At 39.4% G+C, this 21733-nt stretch overlaps 3 protein-coding genes across 5 annotated transcripts; 1 reads left to right on the top strand and 2 right to left on the bottom strand.

The window, feature by feature from the left end:
• The first annotated feature begins 7849 nt into the window (after positions 1–7849).
• On the top strand, positions 7850–12865 carry ctbs (chitobiase, di-N-acetyl-). The gene is made up of 8 exons (XM_077024337.1): positions 7850–8284; positions 8503–8631; positions 9563–9701; positions 9802–10010; positions 10110–10281; positions 10363–10460; positions 11042–11203; positions 11299–12865. Exons 2-8 carry the CDS (start codon positions 8515–8517, stop codon positions 11512–11514), a joined length of 1113 nt encoding a protein of 370 aa, XP_076880452.1. The 5' UTR covers positions 7850–8284; positions 8503–8514; the 3' UTR covers positions 11515–12865.
• Positions 12227–15630, bottom strand: spata1 (spermatogenesis associated 1). 3 transcript variants are annotated; one of them, XM_077024335.1, is made up of 12 exons: positions 15312–15630; positions 15109–15227; positions 14827–14944; positions 14499–14552; positions 14081–14408; positions 13714–13846; positions 13554–13608; positions 13205–13310; positions 12997–13122; positions 12729–12907; positions 12465–12545; positions 12227–12364 (listed from the first exon to the last, which is right to left on the bottom strand). In XM_077024335.1, the coding sequence occupies exons 1-12, from the start codon at positions 15348–15350 to the stop codon at positions 12227–12229; spliced, it is 1476 nt and encodes a 491-aa protein (XP_076880450.1). In that variant the 5' UTR covers positions 15351–15630. The 3 variants fall into 3 exon arrangements, with proteins under 3 accessions (XP_076880450.1, XP_076880449.1, XP_076880451.1); XM_077024334.1 differs by having other exon boundaries at positions 12465–12563; positions 15312–15627; XM_077024336.1 differs by having other exon boundaries at positions 12465–12563; positions 13714–13768; positions 15312–15625.
• A 214-nt stretch (positions 15631–15844) lies between these two features.
• On the bottom strand, positions 15845–21585 carry rpf1 (ribosome production factor 1 homolog). Its single transcript, XM_077024339.1, has 9 exons — positions 20688–21585; positions 20276–20332; positions 20036–20116; positions 19853–19948; positions 18624–18777; positions 18424–18506; positions 17965–18146; positions 16227–16353; positions 15845–16108 (listed from the first exon to the last, which is right to left on the bottom strand). Exons 1-9 carry the CDS (start codon positions 20904–20906, stop codon positions 16067–16069), a joined length of 1041 nt encoding a protein of 346 aa, XP_076880454.1. The 5' UTR covers positions 20907–21585; the 3' UTR covers positions 15845–16066.
• Positions 21586–21733: the final 148 nt, after the last annotated feature.

Consider the following 21733-nt stretch of genomic DNA (forward strand, 5'->3'; position numbering starts at 1 on the left):
TGAATCAACAAACGCGAGGTGCCTATGCCTGGTAGATCCCCGCCACGACAGGGTAGTGTGAAGTGTCAAACCGTTGGTATGGGGAGAACCCGAAAGGCCCGCTGGAGGCCTCCCTTCTACCAGCGGACCTGTGCTTTTCCCTGTAGGTCCGGGCATACCATGCGTTTGTGTCCCTCCTTGCCACAATACAGACACCGGCCTTCAAGCATGCGCGACTGCCTTTCTTGTGGGTCGAGATCAGAGGTGAAAAGAGTACTGAAAAATTGTAATTGAGTAAAAGTATCATTACTTTGCCTAAAATCTATTCAGAGTAAAAGTAAAATTACCCATCTCAAAATTTACTCGAGTAAAAGTACAAAATTACTTCATTTAAAATGTAATTTGAGTAAAAGTTACTTAGTGAACCAAATTCAGCACAAGTTGTTTTAATCAATTTCAAAGTGTATTTACGTGCACATCCACACTTGCAAAAAGATCAGCTGGGCTCAGGAACATACTTCCTCACAGCACAAGGACAAGGAATTGTGCAAACAATTTTCAGTCCTATTGTCCAATGGACAACACTATGATAAGGATAAAGAAATTTAAATTACAAATTATTCAAAAAACAAAATGCACACAAAATTAAGTGCCCACAAGATGCCACAAATCAAACTAAAATGCAACAGATTTCCACTACTCACAATAAAATGCCCACAGGATCCCACATCAAAAATTAAAAAATGCTCATAGGATCCCACAATTTAAAAGTAAGTGCTCACAGGATCCAACTATTCAAAATACAGTGCCCACCAGATCCCACTATTCACAATAAAATGTCCACAGGATCCCACAGAATCTGATAGATAGAAGATTTAAAAATAGAACAATCTCATCCTTTTGGAAAAAAAGTGCACCAGATTACGACCTGATTATGAGACAATGGAAAGGGTGCGTGCAAGGCAAGGCCATGCAATTGGCCTTCAGTTCTGGGACTCAGAAGTTTAAATTTCTGCCCGCATTTAATTTTTCACCATCAATATTTTTGTACTCAGTAATGTGAGGGCGTTCAAATGTAGTGAAGTAAAACTACTTGGGGCAAAATGTACTCAAGTAAAAGTAAAAATTACATATTTCAAAAATTACTCAGAAAATTACAAATTACTCATAAAAAGTACTCAGTTACAGTAATGTGAGTAAATGTAATTAGTTACTTTCCACCTCTGGTCGAGATGGGCCTGGCCTATCTGCATTGGCTGTTCTTTGTTCTCCTCCCTGGTCTCACTACCCACAGCGAAAGAACAGACTTTGGCTGTATGCGCAACACTGGTGGTTTGGGATCGGTGCTGCTGTGTACGCTCTCGTAGCCTGTTGTCCAGTCTGACCGTGAGGTCAATGCATGCGTCAAGACTGTGGGCAGTGGGCAGTCATGGCCTGGTGGTTAGGGAACTGGTCTTGTGACCGGAGGGTCGATTCCCAGACCTGAGGCCATGACTGAGGTGCCCCTGAGCAAGGCCCTAACCCTCAATTCCTCACTTGTATTAAAAAATTTGATAAAAATGTAACTCGCTCTGGATAAGGGCGTCTGCCAAAGCCAAATGCCGTAAATGTAAGACTGTCTGGGGGTTCGCAAACGGCCAATTCGTCCTTCAGGGTGTCGTTAAGCCCTTCCTGGTAAACTGCCAACAGGGCTGCGGATCCCCATTTCAGTCAGCCAGTCAGCTACTGATCGCTTGCCTTGGCGTAACCGTAACAGGCGACCAAACCACCCCCTCGGAGGCAGGATGATGGAATGCCTGCCGCATGGCCTCGGAGAAACGTTCATAGGACACACATAGCTCAGTCTGGTTCTCCCACACACGGGTTGCCCATGACAATGCCTTCCCAGAGAGGAGAGCCAGCACGTAGGCTACTTTGGCTCTCTCAGTGGGGAAGCGCGATGGCTGCTGTTTTAAAATAAGCGAACATTGCAGCAAAAAGCCTCAGCACTCCTCCGGATCTCCGGAGTAATGCTTTGGCGCAGGCAGGGCAGGTTCTACCAGTGCCTGGGCCACAGGAGCAACGACAAGAACAACAGGCTGTGCAGTGGCTTGAGTGGCACGGTCAGGCTCTGTAACTGTAACTGAGTCAATATGTGTTGTAGTATTTCTTCATGACTGCTCAACACCTGACCCTGCTGCATTACGGCAGCACTCAGATCCGCTATGTCTTGTGGTGTAGCTGGGTTCATGTTTTAGGCTGAGTTGTACTGTTATGCTGGGACACGAGAACGCGCATACACCGAGTAGGGTTGTATTAAACCCAAGTGCCAAAACAAAACAAAAAACAGAGACCACCGCCAAAACGCTCGTGGGAAAAGATACAAAAGGAAAATGTCTTCGTGAAGAAAGCACAAAGGAAACCACCAACAGAAAAGAAACAAAATAATGACGTGGAATAAACTCAACGTGAGGTAAGTAGCCTACGAAAACACAGCACGCAAAACTAAAGAAACGCAGAAGAGCTCAACGCAATGTACGTAATAAAAGAAATGCAAAACCATAAACAAAAGAAACGCGGAATTAAATCAACGCGAGTTAGGTTCACAAAAGGGAAACAAAAACCGCTGGGGGAAGAACCGGCTCACCAATCTAGATGGCAAAAAAATAAAAACTTCCCAAAACAACCTGAAAGAGAAACAAGAGAAGAAAACAGCGGGGGGGAAACTTGAGAAGGACCCAAAAGGGTAAATTTCAAGAAGTTAAAACACTTGAAAAAACAGCAACAGAGACGAGAGGCGAGGAGGCAAAATACAACGAGGAGTGTACCAAGACGTTACCGGCTGACCGCTCGAGAAAAACAAACAACTCAGCGAAGAGACGCTGCAGCGAGCCTCCCTAAGAAGGGAGCAAGACAGCTGAATGTCATCTTCGCTGATTACGTCTACGTGACGTAGATCGCGAGCGCCCTCTGGTGGTCATGGGCAGGGCAGTGCTGGGGCCTTTCGCTAATAAATGTAATGCAAATTCATGTTCTTCTTTGTAAATTACATTAGAGTGTTATATAATGTTTGGCAATGATAGAGAATATGAAAAGAAAGGGTCAGTGTCAGACAGGAATTCAGCAGTTTTTGGCCAAAAGATTGAGTCAGCCAGACGCTGAAACAGAGCAGAGAGAGAGCAGCAGAAGACTGTAGACCAGAGGCTGGTCGGGAGCAGGGCACCTCAATCAATCAATCAAATTTTATTTATATAGCGCTTTTTACAACAGTTGTTGTCACAAAGCAGCTTTACAAGTGCCGAGTCCTAGCCCCCAGTGAGCAAGCCAAGGGCGACACCTCCAGTCTCTCATCAGGTCATAAATCATTTAAGGAGAGCAACAACTGTTAATGTAATGTATGAAGTGTCTGATATTGTGAAATGGCACATAACTTTACTGAATTCTTACACCTCATAGTGATAAGATTTACCATAACTTTAATGTAATGTCTTTAATTTTTATTGGTTTGTATATCACCACATGTACAACGACTCACTTTATATTTTAAGCTTTCAAGTCTTTCCTTCAGTTTTAAATAAATAATAATGTGGTCTTGTAGACAGCATGGTTTCTGCTGAATAGTTTGTGACATATATTTGTATTTTAGCCATAAACTGGGACAGGACTCTTTCTGATAAGGACAAGCAGAGTGAAGTTGATGACTTAACTCCCCATTCTACTGAGCCACCAGAGTCACCAATCAGTGCAGATCCTATAGGATCTGATGGTAAGAGGCTCTCTCGGAAAGTAATAACTGCTTGCATGTGTATTGTGACACTAAGCTTATGTTAAATAATTTGTCATTTGCTGCTTTCAGACGTCTTCCAGTGTGGTGCACAGAATCCTGTGCAGACGTCAAATGATTGTTCTGCTCCAGTAGGACCTGATGGTATGCTTTTCATTCTGTAAATGGTCTTTAAATTTCAGTGAATTATGCACTCATTCACTTACTGTTGCTGAATGCCATGAAAGTTAAAAGTTGAGGGATATTAACAATTGATTCCAACTTTTATTTAATTTGCTTCTCACCAGACATTTCCCAGTCAAGAGCAGGAGGCCCTGTGCAGCCTGTCCTTAACCCTCTATGGTACACATTAGGATATCAGTTGCAAAAAAATATTTGTAATGTTTTTCTTGCTTAAAATTGGACACTTTAACAAAATCAATATACATTTTCATTATTTTAAAATTTATTTCTTATTTTTAAGGTTGTTGCCTCAAGGCAACATTGTACCATAAGGTACAAAATTAAACATTTAATGTTTTCATACAGAAAAAACTAAGAATATTTCTTCAAATTGTATATTTCTTTTGCCAAATACTTAAATAAAAAGATTTTATTCATTTTTTAAGCATAATAGATTTCAGATTTCACAATAAGTAAGTTTATGTATTCAGCCGTTGCTCTCAGGCAACATTGTACCATTGCGGAACAATTCTTTTTCTAAGTAATCATATCCATTTATGAAATACAAATCAATATCCAATCCATTAGATTTTTTAGAATTCAAAACAGTAAATAACACCAATACCTTCCTTGTCATTACATTCACAAGCATGCCCATACACATACAAGACCATCCGCATAAACATACAAGTACCCACATGAACATCACCATCTCCTTCCTCTGTTTGACACATCACTGTTTGTAAAACTTGAGGAAGCAATTCCTCTCCACACAGGTAGGTAGCACATGATGAGCAGTAAACCTTTATAATTCCTGAGCAAACTGGGTATTTTCATATCTCTTTGTGTTCCACCCAAACAGGCCAGTGTCCTGTCTGATCAAAACACACTGGTACTGCTGGCCATGCTGCAGATGCTTTTGGCATCGTTTCAGTTGGTAATTTTCATTACCATCATCATCATCATCACTCTCACTCTCCCTGTGCTGGTTTGCACCTATCAACTCATCTTCCTCATCACTATATGATACCTCATCCTCACTGTCAACTGGCATTGCCACCTGTACTGTAGCCTACATCTTTTAGACTTGCCATAGAAAATTCATCTCCTCTATTCAAATGTACAAATCTATACTACGTGAATTACAAATTCTTCTAAATGTAATAGATAAACAATTTCCTGGAAAATACATAAAATTTATATAGATAATGTAAAAATATTGCATGCACTCCTACACTAATTGTTGCAGCTGTTTTGAGTTAGAATTTGTGCACACGTGATTTCATTATAGTACAGTGTTGCCTCAGGGCAACATGCACTTTTTTGTATTTTTATGAGATATATTTGATTACATCTAATGTAAAATGCTTGAAAATACATCTTCACTTACCAATAAATAATGTTTAGATTTTTTAAAGATGTAAAATTGGATGGAAATAGCTGAAAAACACACTTTTCTGAGAGAAAGAAATGGTGCCATGTGACTTGTGTGTATGTGCTGAAAAAGGAAGCAAAATGGTCACCTGTAGAGCATGTGATGTGACCAATTTTTAGCATTTTCATTGGTTAATATAGGGTCATATAGTTCTTAAGGTGGACAGAGAAGTATATAGCATGCCTAATTTTCTTTCAACATGATGTAGCCCAGGGTTAAACCAGTAACCCTAGTCTAACATTTCTAGAGTAAACATTTATTGAAATATGTTTTGTTAAAATATGTTCTAATTTGTGAGACTTTTAAGCTGATAGGGTGTAGCTAACTAACTCAGTTATTATGCCAGTGTAGAGTGAAGTGTAGAGGAATCCCATTTGCTCGCAATACTAACTTTACTGCCAGAGCTATGAACAGTAATTGGGAAAGAGACCATCTATCAACCCTTTTCTCTAATCAGAGTGGGGAGGGGCCAGGGCACTCACACTGAAGCGCGAGCGGAGTCCGTTAGTCGGAGTCAGAGTGAGATTGAGGGAAGAGAGACACACCGAGATTTTATATGGTTTTTTCGTGACCCAAATATCATTTTGTGTCCGAGTTTTAGTTATTTGTCTGTTTAAACGAGTTAACTGCTACCAGTTAGGTTTTGAGGAGCAGTAGAGTCACCCTGCCGTGTTTATACGGTTAATTGAAGTTTCAGCAATATTAGCATTCTGCTAACCGTTAGTGCTAGCTATTTCGCCGTTCATCGGCGAGTGTGTTGAACGGTAGACTGCACGTTTGTCAGCCGAGTGAGACGAGCCGCTAGCTGATAGCGCCCTGGGTCACCGGAACACCCAGAGTTCCTCAGTCTTGCCTCCGCGGGACGAAAACACCACCCGATAGCGCTCCGAGTTACCGGAATGCTCGGAGTTCCTCAGCCACCATTACAATCTCCACTGCATTCCAAGATGGCGGGAGCCCGAGTTTGTGAGCGCACTACACCTAAGCACTGATTCGTGTACCGTCCGAATATAAAGCCAAGGATTCGTTACATACTGCACTTCAACAGGCCTGCACCATTTTATTATTTTATTATTTTTATGCCAGCTTTTACAAAAGCGTTAAGAGTTATTGAAGGGTGACCGGTCACACTAAATTTATAGATAAGTACTAGACTTAGATTCTGTTGTGTTGTATTTTCTATACACTGTTATATTTAAGTGAAACCATTAATCTGGTTAGAGCTGGTTCTAGAAGTCTTACAGATTTTAAACTGCATCGCAGTTATCTAACTAGCAGAATATTTTGTTATTCACAGAATTTGAGTACTATAACAGATTCTAAAGCTAAATCATTTTGTTAATTTGATATCTACATTTGGAATTGTGTTTTGGTATTTATTTTCCTTTATAGCTAAAATATATTTATATAATTAATATATAATTAAAATACATTCTGCTAGTAAAACTGTCTGTGTCCACTCTATGGGTATATGGTTGGTATGAGTCAGAGTTAGATCGGGTAAAGTTAAGTTAACTAGTAACAACTGGAGCTTAACAGGTGAGAACCACACCCACAAACTCAGTATAATCACAAACACCACCCCCTCTGTGGCAACAGAGGGCTACAATGATAAAGTAGTATGTGTTGCCTGGAGGCAACAAGGTACCATAGAGCAGGGGTTCTCAACTGGTCTCAGCCCGGGACCCACTTTTTCTCATTGTCATTAAGTCGCGACCCAGTTTTATACAGTACAAATGTTATAACAAATTAAAAGGGTAAACAATTGGTGGTTACCATGGCAACAAGATGGTTCTCATGCTGGGCTACATACTAAAAATTACTCAAGGAGCCAGTAGGTCCTAAAATGAAAAAATCAGGCACCAATAACTTTTTCTAGGTGCCATAATATAAACTAATAAGCACTCACATCAGGTCAGCTGTTATTTAGGATCTCTGTCGTCCAACATGACTGATGTTTTCTCTTCCTTGTAACTGTGGTTAAGTTGGTTTCATGTTCGCGTATTCGGAATTAGACATGTTTTAAATGTACTATTATTACCATCTACAAATGACAACATGGACAAAAGTGGTGGTCGTAAAGGCCCCGGAGCACTGCGCACTCTTTTTTTCTGCAAAGATTTAAATAATTTTTTTAACGATTCTTCATAAGATAAAAACAAGTTGTATAAATATTAAGTGCACATTTTGTCAAATGTTTAAATAGCTTTTAAAATGTCCATCATAAGAGCATAAAACAAGTTATAGTTAAGTGCATCCTAATCAACAACCTTGTTTTGTGGAATTATGATGGCCCATTTAAAAGCTATTGAAATATTTGACAAAAACTGACCACCACACATTGATGCAAGGTATAAATACCCATCTTTTAGTTGTAGGTTGTTATTAAAGATTAACTTTATGTAATCCAACTTCTTTGGTGGTCTTAGATGGACCGTTTAAAAGCTATTGAAATTATTGCAAAAAACAGTGCGCAGTGCTCTGGGGCCTTTACGACCTCCACTTCCGTGTTAAGGTCATTTGTAGACGGTGCCTTAGACCGTGCAGCGGTGACAGGAGTATATTTAAAATAACATGTTTTAAAATACATATATTCCTGATGTAAACAAAGTTGTAGATGTTTGTCTTGGGTGCCAGAAATAAGAATTTGCATATTTTGGTACTTTTAACTTAAAGGTATTGAAGAAAGAATTCCGAATATGCGAACGTGAAACGAACTTGACCAGGTTTCATAGTATGTATAGCCTACGTACGGTGTATACAGTACAGTATTTCAATACTACAAACGTTTTTTTGCATTATGGCTCCAAAGAAAGGCTCTAGTAGTAGACTTTTTTAAGGACCGGAACCAATTACAATACTTTACAATTTAAAGTATTGCTTCCAGAACCGAGCAGTTCGAGATACGAGCACGGGTCTGGAACGGATTAAACTCGTATCTCGAGGTACCACTGTATTACGTTATAAATGTAATTGTCAAATTAAAAAAAGGTCTTGAAATTGGAGGGTGAGCTGCCTATTTGTTGTAGGTAACGTTTCAAAGATGAAAAACAATTATGTGCGCGTTTCACACAGCAAATTGTCCCTCACGCACTCCATACTGAGGAAGTACACCGGTTGTCTCGTGATCTTGATATGATTAAGTTAATTTTTGCTATTTCAGTTTCCTAAAACAATGTGGCTGTCTAGTCTCCTGTTTGTTTTGAGCCTGTCAGTAAGCGAATCATCGTCAACTTGTCCATGCGCGCGCGAGGAGCTGTGTCAGCCAATTCAGCACGAGCGAGACTTCGAGGTGAGTATTCGAGTTTTCATGTAATAATTTTAGAGTGCGTTGCATGATTTCTCTTGCATGAAATGCATTAATCTATCAGTGGTAAATTGTGTCAGTGCCGCAGCGAAGAGAAGTAAATAACCCGATAAATGACTATGTAAACCACACGAACGTACACAGGAGTTGAATGAACTCCCACAGAGTTCATTTTAACACTTTTTGAGGGTTTATATAGCTCCACACTCGAGTTAAATTAGTTAAAACATTTAACACTTGATGGGAGTTACTTTGTTATCTCTCAGTAACACTGTGGAATTTTAAAAATAACATTTGATTTTTTTTTTATCTCAGTAGTGTTAGTTTACCTGGACTGCACTAATTCGAAAATCTAGCAAGCTTGAGCAAAATCCTGGTGAGGACTTTTACTTTCTGAACCTGGAATTGACACCTCTGCTCTCTACATGGATCCACAGCCCCCTGGGGGACTGAATGGGGTGCAGGAAGGGGAGAGAGGACAGACCCTAGTGACAGAGCACCATCCACCACTGGGCATACAAACACATTCATGCACACACACTCAGACCACTGCTTTTATTGAACATGAAGACACACAGACACACTCAGGGAGGACCAATTTACCTAACCTCCATGTCTTTGGACTGTGGGAGGAAACCCACGCAGACACGGGGAGAACATGGAAACTCCACTCAGATAGGGACTTGAACCCAAGACCCCAGTGCTGAGAGGCAAACGTGTTAACCACCAAGCCACCGTGTTGCCCAATTTTGAATATATTAAAACCATTGAACCAGAGGAATGGCATTGTTCTGGATATAGCATTTAAAATAGGCAGGTTGTAGACAAACTGAAGTTCTTAGTTTATGCAAAAGCAAATTGAAGTATGTCAAATGCTTGTCTCATATTCCCATGAGATAATCTCAACTCCCTGCAGGTTTTTGTATTTGATGTTGGTGGAAAGTCCTGGAAATTTTATGACTGGTCCAGGGTGACAACGGTTGCTGCCTTCGGAAAGTTTGACGCAGAGCTTCTGTGTTATGCTCATTCACAAGGAGCGCGTCTTGTTTTGAAAGGTAGACGTATTGTTTTTTTTTTATAAACACCATCTAAAACATCTGTATACTACAGAAGGTAACCTTTTTAAAACCAAAAGGTATGGACGTTCCTTCACAGGTGATGTACCACTCCCAGATATGGTGAATGAAGACAAAAGGATGGCTTGGATCAAGGAGCAACTCATTTTAGCAAAGAGGCAGTTTATGGATGGCATAAACATTGACATTGAACAGGCTGTAGAAGAGTCCTCCCCTGAATACTACGCTTTAACGTCACTTGTGAAGGAGACAACAGACATGTTCCATAAAGAAATTCCAGGCTCTCAGGTAGAACACTGAATAGAGTACTAAAAGCCCTGTAAGGTTCCCTGAACATTGGCTATCATTTCTGCTGCTGATCTTTTGTCTTACTTATGTAACATCTAGGTATCCTTTGATGTGGCTTGGTCACCTAAGTGTATTGATAAGCGTTGCTATGACTACACTGCAATTGCAGACTCTTGCGACCTGCTCTTTGTAATGTCGTATGATGAACAAAGTCAGATCTGGGGGGACTGCATCGCCATGGCAAATGCACCCTTCAATCAGACGCTGGCAGGTAATAATAAAAGCGTGTTTCTGGAAAAAATGTGCTATATGTGTTATACAGGAATAACAAAGACATGCATTTGTCTTGCAGCATATGATCAATACATTGGGATTAAAGTAGACCCAAAGAAACTTGTGATGGGAGTTCCATGGTATGGTTATGACTACCAGTGCCTAAACTTCTCACAGGTATCAAACGAAAAACTGCAGTGGTGTTCCTGTGTTCTTCCTTAATCATTGCAGGGTTTTTAAACTTTTATTGGTTTTAACATTTTGATTTACTCAGCATAACATCATAACCCAAGCCATAAATGCCGCATGTCAGCATGTGCTTATGCTCATGAACTGTGTCAACATTCGTTGGTACACCAGTTGTTTGCATTAGTTTTGAACTGTGTCTGGCTTGTTTCGACTGACATAGGGCAGGTTTCCTTCCAAGGCTTTTGGTAATTTGACTGAAGTAACAGATACACAACCAAATATGGTTTTCAAGCACATAGAACAGAACATTTCCGATCCTGTTCATTCTTTGAACCAGGAGTTGGTACTGTAGTGCATTTTGGTGTTTAGTGTAAGTTACCAAACTGTGCTGCAATCCAGCCCTCCAAATTCACATTATGTAAGGAAATATTAGCTGTTCAGTAATGTTGTCATTACATGATTTCAAATTATTTGTTAACTCAAGTTCTGAAACCAGAAAATTCCAGTGGTTACATTACGCAAAATGAGTGACTCAAGGTTTTAAATCACAATTTATTGCTGTGTCATAGCAGGGGGTCTGTACGATCCGTGAAGTGCCTTTCAGAGGGGCTCCTTGCAGTGATGCATCAGGAAGACAGATCCCTTATAGCACTATGATGAGACAGGTCAACCGCTCCATGTCTGGCAGGCTATGGGATGAGATCCAGCTGGCTCCCTATTACAATTACAAGGTCTATTGCAACAATATTTTAAACACCATTAATGCCACTCTGAAATTAGGGAGACCGGCAGCATTTACAAGCCATTTCTCCATTAAACCTTACAGGACAACGAGGGCAAGATCCATCAAGTGTGGTATGATGATCCAGAGAGCATCTCACTGAAGGCCGCTTACGTGGGACAGCAGAGTTTACGGGGAATTGGCATGTGGAATGGAAATCTCCTTGACTACAGTGATGACCCTGTTGCCAAGCAGCAAAGTGCTGACATGTGGAATGCCCTCACTCCGAACCAACAGTCGGTGTCTTTTGCAGTCTCCTAGGAGACTATAGCTATTTCTGCTACCCCATATAAAACTCTGTCTTAGGTCTAAAAAGAGTGGAGATTTGACATTTGTTGTAATTGTTAGATCTAACTGCTTTTTTATTGCATCAGTAATAGTAATTGACATTTTTACAGATAACACTATCCCTTCTGGTTTAAATAAAGTTTAAATGAAATTTAATTCTGAAATTTAAAACCAGCTACTGTTTGTAAAAAGGCTTATTTTTTATTGTGAACAGAAAAAAGAATAAAAGAAATACCCAACATCACACAAATATACTGAATGATAAACAGTAGATGAACATAGTCACACAAGTCATTTACCTTATCCTTACCTTAAAATATCAGTTACAAAATAATCAGAAATAACTGGATAATTTTTTTAGATTTTAGAGCTTTTTTTTTTAGAGCTTTTTCTAGTCAACTAAGTCTTACATGAGGGTGAAATTTTCATTTGTTTTTCTTCTGCCTAACTGGACTCTTGTGTTTTATGTTTGTACAAAGTTGCATTTGAAACAGTTTCAGGCATATATAAAGGTAATGACATTTCAGCTACTAAAGTAGCTAAAATCATAGATAAAACTAACCAATACAGTTACAAAGTTAGCCCAATATAAAACATTTCTGTACAAACACCTTTAGCTACATTTCTGTATGATTTGTGTACAAACCATTTTCATTTCAGCAAATCACTGCTTGTAGTGCAGGGACTACAGAGGCTTACATGTGCTAAGATGGAAACCAAGGCCTGCGGAGGCTATAAGAGACGCAGTAGATGAGCACTGAGACTTCTTCTGCAGTAACTCTGCTTTCAGGGTGTGCATTTCTGTGGCAGCCTGCTTTCTTAACTATAAAGAACAAAATTAAATGTATTGGGGCGAGTAACAATGGTCTTAATGAATTACAGTGATGATGAATGAAGCATATAGTGAGTGAACTACTGCATACCTTCATTTCTGTGGCAAGTTTCATTTTGGCATCATCCAGGTTTTTCTTCAGATTATCAATTTCACAGCTCTCAGTCATAATCTGGATTATAAGATCATTCTGTGAATAATAATGATATATTACTCAACGTGGGTTTAAGTTATTATTTTATCTACACTGTCAATACCCAGTTTAGTATTACTCTGCACCATAAAGTAGCTGTTTGTCTCCCTCTGCTGGAAGGCAAAATACATTTTTTTCAGTCACTGAAGGTGAAAGGCTGACCTTTGTGCTCGATGGATTCCCTGCTCGTCTTTGCCTGTTTCTTCCCTCTCTGGCTTGCAGTTGTTGAAACAGTTTGTCATAAAACATCTCAAGTTCCTGTCGAAGACTTTTCAGGGTTTCTTCCAATGGTGCAGCAGCCTTCTTGGTATCAAAATACTTTCTCTTCCATCTGTCCCGCGCTAAGGGGCCCGTGGAATAGACACAAGTGATACCCAAGTTTGTTTCACAGTTGAATATTAACATGTGTAAGATGCATTTAAGTGCATACCTTGGTTTCTACGGTGTCTATTCAGAGCTAGAAGGTCTTTTCCCTTCCTAAGAAGCTCTTGCCTTGTCCTTTCTAGTTGTTTTCGTTCCTCTTTAACAAGCTTAATTTCCTTCAGTAACATATCCCCTGGAGAGAAAGATTACTCTTTACTAACCAACTGCAACTGTTCATGCACTGTAATTTGAGTGAAACAGGAGTAGTAGATTACTGTTAGTTGGTTGTGTAGGTGTGTTGTTTGCTATATGCAGAGCCAGAGAAGGAACACTCAGAGACGAGTCACCCACAGGAGGAGACACTGAACCGCTCACAGGGAACTGTGATGTCAAGACAAATGAGCCTTATGCAATAAAGCCTTTCATAAACATTCTTTGCACAGCTCACAGGAAGGGAACCCTACTGACCACTGAAATTTAGCCTGACACTAAAGGTCAGAGTCTTTACAACGACCAGACTTTAACAAGCACAAGACTTCCTGAGCTCTGAGCACTATTCAGAAGGATCTCGGCTTAGACATGTGTTATAGAATTTTTGCTTCGGGGATTATGGAAATGTTTTACCTGGTTTCTTAACTTCTTTATGGTTGCTTTCAGTGTTTGAGACTGTTTGGATTTCCTAAATTGTAGAAAATGATAAGATGTTCTCTAAAATATCAGGATATGTACCCCTAGAACACAACATAACAGATTATCATGGCAAGCCCCCCTTATAAAGTATTACCTCTCCTGAGTAAGAGCAGTTCCATTGTCAGGATCTTCCAGCGATTCTGGTACTCCTGAATCTCGGATAAAGTTTTTGTAAGTCTTTTTGTTCATTTTTTCTATTTTAGTTGGAGTCTGTTTAATATGTATTTCTGTATAAAAAACAACTAAATTATTCACATTGTTCACATTGCATTTTTGCTTCTACTATAGAAAAGTTATTAATGTCAAACTCACACACCTTTCTGGATTTGTATAATTGTATAATTTCCTTCCAAAACAAAATACTTTCTAAAGTCTAAAAGTACCTAAATGGAGGTCATGTGGAATCATGGCCATGCCCAGTTATGTTTTACTAAAATGATCTTTTATCCTGGATCTCTCACCATGCTGTTTTACCACAAGTTCCTCCTGGACACTCCTGCACATGTTATTGGGCCACACTGAATCCTCACGTCCCAGAGAGTCTTCCTCCCTCTCCTCCAGGCAACTTGAGCTGCCCTCATCCTCCAGACTCTGGTCTCGGACACACTGCTGTGGCCCTTGTTTGATTAGTGGAAATTTAGTGGGCTCTTTTGTCTGGCCAGGTGCATAAGGAGGATAGCCTCTCTGAGAGTCTGTGTTGTAAATGACTGTGTGTGGGCTTAGGAACCTGGAGCAAAGGTGGCTGGTATTTCCCTCCATAGGCAGCAGATAGAGCTCTGGGTAAGGGGACTGGATTACAGAAATTGCAATGAGAAATAACCTCATTACTTCAGATCAGGTCCAAATCCACAAATATACTAATTATGGCAAAATACTTACATAAGGTGGTGCAAAGAATTTGACTTTTAAGTCTTTCTCCTGTTTTGATTTAACCTAATAAAAAAAAATCAGATACATTTTGTGTGTCCGTTTAAAAAGAAGGGCCCATTGATCCATATCACCCTGTTCTAAGTACCAACCATTCTATTTCCTCACTATTGTAACTATGAATGCTTTATTAATTTAAATATAACACTAAGACAATAAATAATATGCCTTAACATAACCTCTTAAGCTCCAGGTTTTATTTAGTAGATATTTGCAATCTTAATTATTTGTCCAGGAAGTGTCTTTTGTTATTTCTATCACAGCAAGTAAGGCTACTTACCAATGCCAAACATCTACCAACGCATTTTAAAAAACAATATCCATCAGTGTCCTTATCAGGACCAAGTAACGCCCCAAGCTCATCTCTGACATCTTTCAGGGTGATGTGTGGACACACCCTGGAGTACGAAGCACAACCGATGTGTTAACATAACATGGTAGCTGACAGTAGGCATTACTTCTCGCCTAATGTAAGCATCAACGTTACATCGTGTAAAATGGAAGCCTCGAATGGGCCAAACTGTGTGAAACTTTGATGTGCATTTTTCTTTTGCCTGCTCACCTGATGAAGCCCGCTGATATGAAACTGTCTGTGGCTTCAACCGATACTTTATTCAGCTTTGAATTCCACTGTTCGTCTGGGACAAAAAACACATGGAGCTCCACGAACTGGTCGCGGCGCTATTCCGGGAAAAGGGCCGGAGAGACACGAATGAAGAGACCACTGCGCACCACAATGTCCTGAACTAAGCTTTGAACACATACCTCTGAGTTTCCAGATCTCTCTCCCGTATAACAGCTCATTTTCCTGTTTTCAGTATGTAATCCGAAAATGTTTTATTTTTCTCCTCATAGACGTTAAGCAACCGCTGAGTGGAAATCGCACTGAGCGCTACAAACCTTCTACATGTGGGAGTGGACCAACTATCTCGTGTACTCAAGTCATTTTTACGGCCCTTGATATTTTCCTCCCTAGCGATGGTTCATGAGATGGAGGTTGGTTCAGAAATGATCAACACGTTGACCTTCTTTCGCACGTCTACACTTGCAAATTTGTCAACTCATGTACTAGTTTACGTGCCTGTGCAATTTCCATACCCTGGAAGTGCAATAGCATATATACAATTTTCGAAAACTATGTGTACAATGTTACTTGCGGCGAAGTGCGGTTTTATGTTGAAGAGAAGTTTGAAGAGAAAACGCCTTTCAAACGCTTACAATGCAACAATGTGGTAAAAGTATAAATGTCAATTTACATTTGGGCTCAGAGTCAAAATAAGAGGCAACAAAATATACATGACTTATTTTAATATACATTTACTATACAGTTTGCCTTCCAGATTTTTCTAGCAGAGCCCGGAGCCTCCACTTCTTCTTCTCATTAGTGAAGTTCAAAATGGACTGGTCATCATAAATGTATAAACAGATTTATAATGACAGAAAGGTCAATGGGTTGCACTTAATCTTTCTTAAACTCTGATTTATCATCATATCCCTGCTGTTTTACTCTCCAGAATTCCTCAGAGATGGAATTTTCTTCTGCTGGAGTCCATTTCATGGCGCTTAAAGAGAAAAGGCAGATTTGATTACCAAAAAGGCAAAGGACATCCGTGTACTCTACAACTCGATCTATGAAAAACATACCATATGCAAACCAGTTAACCTCTAGAAGGTCCTCACCTTATGAACCCATTCGAACTCTCCAAACTTGGAATCAAATGTTCCTTTCTGCACAGAGCGGAGCTTAAGTGTGAAACGGGGTCCTAGCTCTTGAATTCCTACTCTCTTTTCATTCTTGAAGATGTATCTGTGAAAGGCATGAACATGTGATCATAGATGTGTTGCCAACTCTTGACAGCAACAGTTCCCAACTTTCAAAGAAAGATTGACAATCTTCTTTTAATTTGAAGGAATTTAGGGCTGGATTTAGAGAGATTTGCTCTACATTTATACATTTCTTTAGCCAACAACCAACTGCATTAAAACTGGTGCCATATTCATTCACAGCAATTTCCACACTAATATTTATTAATAATACTGATGGTTAACAATACCCAGGACTTAATTTGAGCCGGATCCTGTCGGAACAGGATCCGGGAACTCTTTCATTTTGAAGGGTGCGTTCCGGGAACTGTCTGCCTCGATCCGGTAACTTTCAAGCCTACTAATTATAATTAGTGAAGAAATCTGTCTGTTTTGAACCAATTAATTGAACAAATAATTCTATAAAATATTTTTTTTAAACACAAGATCCACATTCAGGCTTCCTAAATCACATAAGAGCTCTCCCTTTTAGCGATACCTTTCCGCGTCTCCCCCATAAAGCCTGGCACCTCTCGAATTTTATAACTTTGCACGCACCGCGCCTCAGCGCAATGAACAGTCATGTTTGCAGGGTTCATACACCTTTACAAGGTGGAATTAAAGCACTTGTACGTCACTTTAAAGGTCCATTTCAATATTTCCCAGCATGTTAAACTTAATTAAGTTAAATATTTATACATGTACTCGAAATTATTCGAAATAATTAGCTTTTTATCACATTATTTAATAGTTGTTCAAAACACCGAATCTTAACGTCTTCACGTTCTCTCATGTTTCGTCCTGGAATTACAAGAGGTTTGTATTTGTTAACGTAATACAAGAGAACTGTTCAGTCAGACAGCTATTTATTGTGAAACCAAGTAGTACAATTTCAAGTAGCCTACTTTAGCCTAAATTCCAGCACTTTTCAAACCTGAAAGCAACATTAAAATTCATCAGGTAAATGTTCATTCCCCTGTTTTAGTAGTTGTTTTTGTTATAATAAAACACAAATAAATTGCAAATCAGTTTTACGGTTTATGCGGGTCATTAATAATAAAATAAAATTATTTATTAGGCTACATTTTACAATAAAAAATAGAAATGGTTGATGGGAAATATTTTGTGTTACGTAGATATCAGACAAAGGTGCCAATTTGTCAAAATAACAGTCAAACAGTTTGACTAAAAAGACAGTCAAAGCTTTTCTTTTTTACAAAAAAAGCGTTTGATTGTACTACTAAACAACAGAGACTTGAAGCAAATGAAGGCAGCACAGTGGAGATGTTATTGGGGCAGGTGTGAGTGTGGTTGAGTCCCAAATGAAGGCAGCACAGTGGAGATGTTATTGGGGCAGTGTGGTTGAGTCCCAAGCTATATACTAAACAACTAATAAGATAAGAAACGATTCTGCACTTAAAACACTTATAAAACACACATAAATCATTTAAAAGTAATTTAGAAAACGAATTGGCTTGTTATTTTGACATTTGTGTGCCTAAGCGTTGCGTTTTGTGTGCGATCCGGTGACATTGTTGGCCTCAGTGACCCAATGTCTCATGCCGCTGTTTGCGTTCCGGCATCGTTTGATTTACAAATTAAGCACTGACAATACCTGTGGAACCGGAAAAAGATGAAGTCTCGCTGGTTGTGGAAAGTGGCAACCTGGCGGCCAACGAAGTGTGGATCGTGAGGAAATAACGCTGCAAACATGCGGCCGATGGTGTGACCCAGCCTGGTGGTGAAGTTGTTCAGAATGACCTCAGGGTGGTGCTCTGTTGGGTCCTTTCCTCTTCTCTGCAGGTGAAAGCATGAAAAAAAAATACAATTACTGTAATACTCCTACCACATATTACAGACATTTAAAATGGTGAATAACCAAGATAAGCAATGGGAAGGTAGCCAACCAATAATGTTGTCATGAACATTGTGAACATCTCAGTTTGCAATAACAATAATCACTCTGAAAAGGCAACAATTTTGTTTATTGTTTTCACTGCTAATCCCTTCGGGTCCATTTCATGTCTACGTCAAGCAGTCAAGCAAAAAAGGGAAAAAATAAACAATTATCAACCTTCATCTCTTTGCGAAGACGAACACTACTCATTTTGAAGTGTGCAGTGGGTCCATCAGGAAGGTGACAAAGAACCATGCCATCTTTTACAAGCTGAGTTAAGGAACATCACCACACACGTCCTGCTCATTCTCATTAAAAACTTCAACTACAAAGCTTTTCAGGTTGTGAATTCCATCAAATTCAGAGGTGAAGGATACTTGGTACTTTTCTGTCCTCATTAATGACCATAAGGTATGTGAAGTTCCGTGATACACACTGAGGAATGATCCTCTTCAGGGCAAGGCCTCTTCTGTAGTACACGTGTGCATCTGGTATTACTGTTGCTAGCTGCTCACAAAACCGCACGGTTCTCTAAAACCACAGGAAGAAGCAAGAAACACATCTCTGGTCAATTTAGCCAAAACATGCAATAACATACGAGATGCATTTCTGACTGCAAGCTCATCACACTGTTTCCATTCTCTACTAAGCTTGCACAGTCTGTGCAACATTTAACCCGAGGTACTGGTTTTGTAGAGGTATGCTATATACCTATTCAATATTCTTGATGCCATTTTGAGTATATTGTGCTAAAATAATAATTCTGCAGTACTAATTATATACTAATCAGATTGGTTTGGTTATAAGTATAATTATTTGAAAAATGTACTGCAAAGTAACATGCCCTTGCTCAAAAAAGCTATTTTAAAACAGAAAAATGAGCTATAAACTGCCTTATGTAAAAAAAAAAAAAAAGTGTTGAATTTGCAAATGGATATACATTTTGTTGCTTAATTTTCTTCACTGTTTTACTGGCTTCAGATGTTATTTTATTTATAGATAAGAAACTGCACATGTATGAAGGTCAAATCCTTTACTACCTTTTCAGTAGGATAAGGACTTGTTTCCTAGTAAATACATTACTTTAAACCACCAGTCAGGTGTATGAGATAGATGTGTAGTTCACATAAATTGAGTACAATATAAACAAGAACAATTTGCACTTCTAAACTGTGCCTTGAAAACAGCTTGTGATCACAAAGTTTTCAAAAAGTACATTAACAGTCTAGTTTGTGTGAGCAACTGCTAGACCTTAAGGTGTTTTTTTCTGATTGACACCTTTTCAGTTATTTACAACTATAATGCAACAGCATAACCTAAAGTTTGCATGTACAGAACTGAGATCTAAACTTGTAGAAATGGACAAATTAAAGAAAAGTGAATAATGAAAACTAACTTACAAAACTGCTATCATATGCAAACAATAGTACAGTAAAACTTTAAACATTATGTCAGTCACTATTGCTTCTGTTCTAAATCAGTTTGAATGAACACACATGTAAAATGTGCCAATGTTCGACTCTGTATTCATCAAACTTCATCCAGACCTAGATTAGAATTGGCCTTAATATGTTTAATCAATTTACGCTTAAGTAAATGATCTTACCCCTCTTGGTCTGTCTGATGTGGTAATGAGAACTTTTGGGTTTGTCAGTTTGTTGAAGTAAGATGAGAACTCATCTGTTCCTTCATCAAAAGCTACCTGTATTCAATACAAACATGTCCGCATTATTAACATAAAATCTTAAAGCACGGTCTGTTCACACCTATCCACAGAAACATTTCACACCTCCTCATCTTCTGGGTCTACCGTTGTCTCATCATACAGTCTCTGGTTTTCAATGGTCTTTGGAACCTCTTTTGGTGGGGCCTGCAAAGGAAATATCATAGACAAAAACCAAGTGGACAGAAAAATCAGTAGTTTGGAAAAGTCAGCAAAACATCAGTGTTAAAATGCCATTTTGACAATCTGAAAATCACCAGCAATAATAGAAGGTATATGGCGAGACGAATATGCCCTTTCACATACCTTGTCTCCGAGTGCTTCTCTCTCCTTTTTTCTTTTCTTTCGCAATTCCAGTTTTTGCTTGAGTGAAAGAAAAAGAAATTCAGTTACCTGGTTGCATTCAAATTAATGTAGTTACCATATTACCCAACACACGCATGTCCAAGATTCTGATGTCAAATCAGGAATCAGTTTCTGTCCGATTACATAACATTTGATCCCAGGTGAATATGAGAGCATGTTAATTAAAGCTACATCTTTAATCATGTTTAATAACCCCCAGCTTAAGTTAGACAGGAGATATCACAGCTAACGTTAGCTAGCTAGCAAGCAAGGAGATACATTATCAGACGAGACAAGCTGGCGGCATAGTTAAATAACTACAGCTAGATATCTAGCTAGAAAATAAATGACATGCGATTTAGAATGAAGATACCTTCCGTTTATCTTGCTTGATCTTGGTGAACATCAGATGTCTCCGCTGTTTATTCTTTATGGTCGACACGCTGAATGTGGGGGGGAGCGAGGACTCTGCCGGCTCCACTGAACCACCATCCTCCGCCTCCTGGACGGGCTGGTGCCGTTTCTTTACTTTTTTAACTTTAGTCTTTGTATTAATCGTGTCTTCCGAGACTGGTACCTCAACGAAATCCATGTTGTTGCTGTTACTAACAGCTTACCTGAATTCACGTGGGTCTGAAAATTTCTTTCCGTGTTTCCGTTTAGTCTGAGGTTCCCGAATCCTTCCGAGGCTCTTTGGGGAACTCAGGTTTGTCACAGCGCCCCCTAGCGCCGAGGAGGACTCCGGCTATACTTACACCGTACGATAGCTAAGGAATCATTCCGCTGACATTTTAACATTACAGTGTTAAAAATGAAGTTCAAAATACACTCTCATGCATGTTAATCCATACACCTATTGTCTGTCCCTTACCCCGAAACTCCACTTTTATTAGATAATGCGGTAGCCCACATGTCTGCTAGCTAATTTATGCAGAGCAAATCCTTTTGACGAAGAACACAACGAAAAGAAAGATGAGCAGGACCGTACATTTCAGCACGAATGGACAGAGGAAGTTATCTTTGTGGAGAGTACAGGTTCTGCGGTTTGTTCAATAGGCTATACAATGAAAAAATCTTCAAATATAAAAAACTATCAAATATAAAGCGACACTTCCACACACGCCGGGCTACATTTGCATAGAAATATCCAGCGTGGAACAGCAGGAAGAAAATCAGACTTATTATACTCAACAATTGTTGGTCTTCCTTAAAAATTCACGGATTTAATTGTATTCAGTGTTTTAAAATTGTTTTATGGCTCTCACGGAAATACATTTTACAGGGTTGCCAACTTTTGACGTTCGCTCGGAGTGAGATTTTAACCTGGAGCCGGTGGCGAGTGTATTTTGTTGAGCGGGGGGGGGGGGGGGGGGGGGGGGGGGGGACGTTGATTCAATTTTCTATAAAGGCAGAAGACAC

Source organism: Brachyhypopomus gauderio, chromosome 12 (genome assembly GCF_052324685.1).
Source record: "Brachyhypopomus gauderio isolate BG-103 chromosome 12, BGAUD_0.2, whole genome shotgun sequence".
Classification (NCBI taxonomy): Eukaryota; Metazoa; Chordata; class Actinopteri; order Gymnotiformes; family Hypopomidae; genus Brachyhypopomus; species Brachyhypopomus gauderio.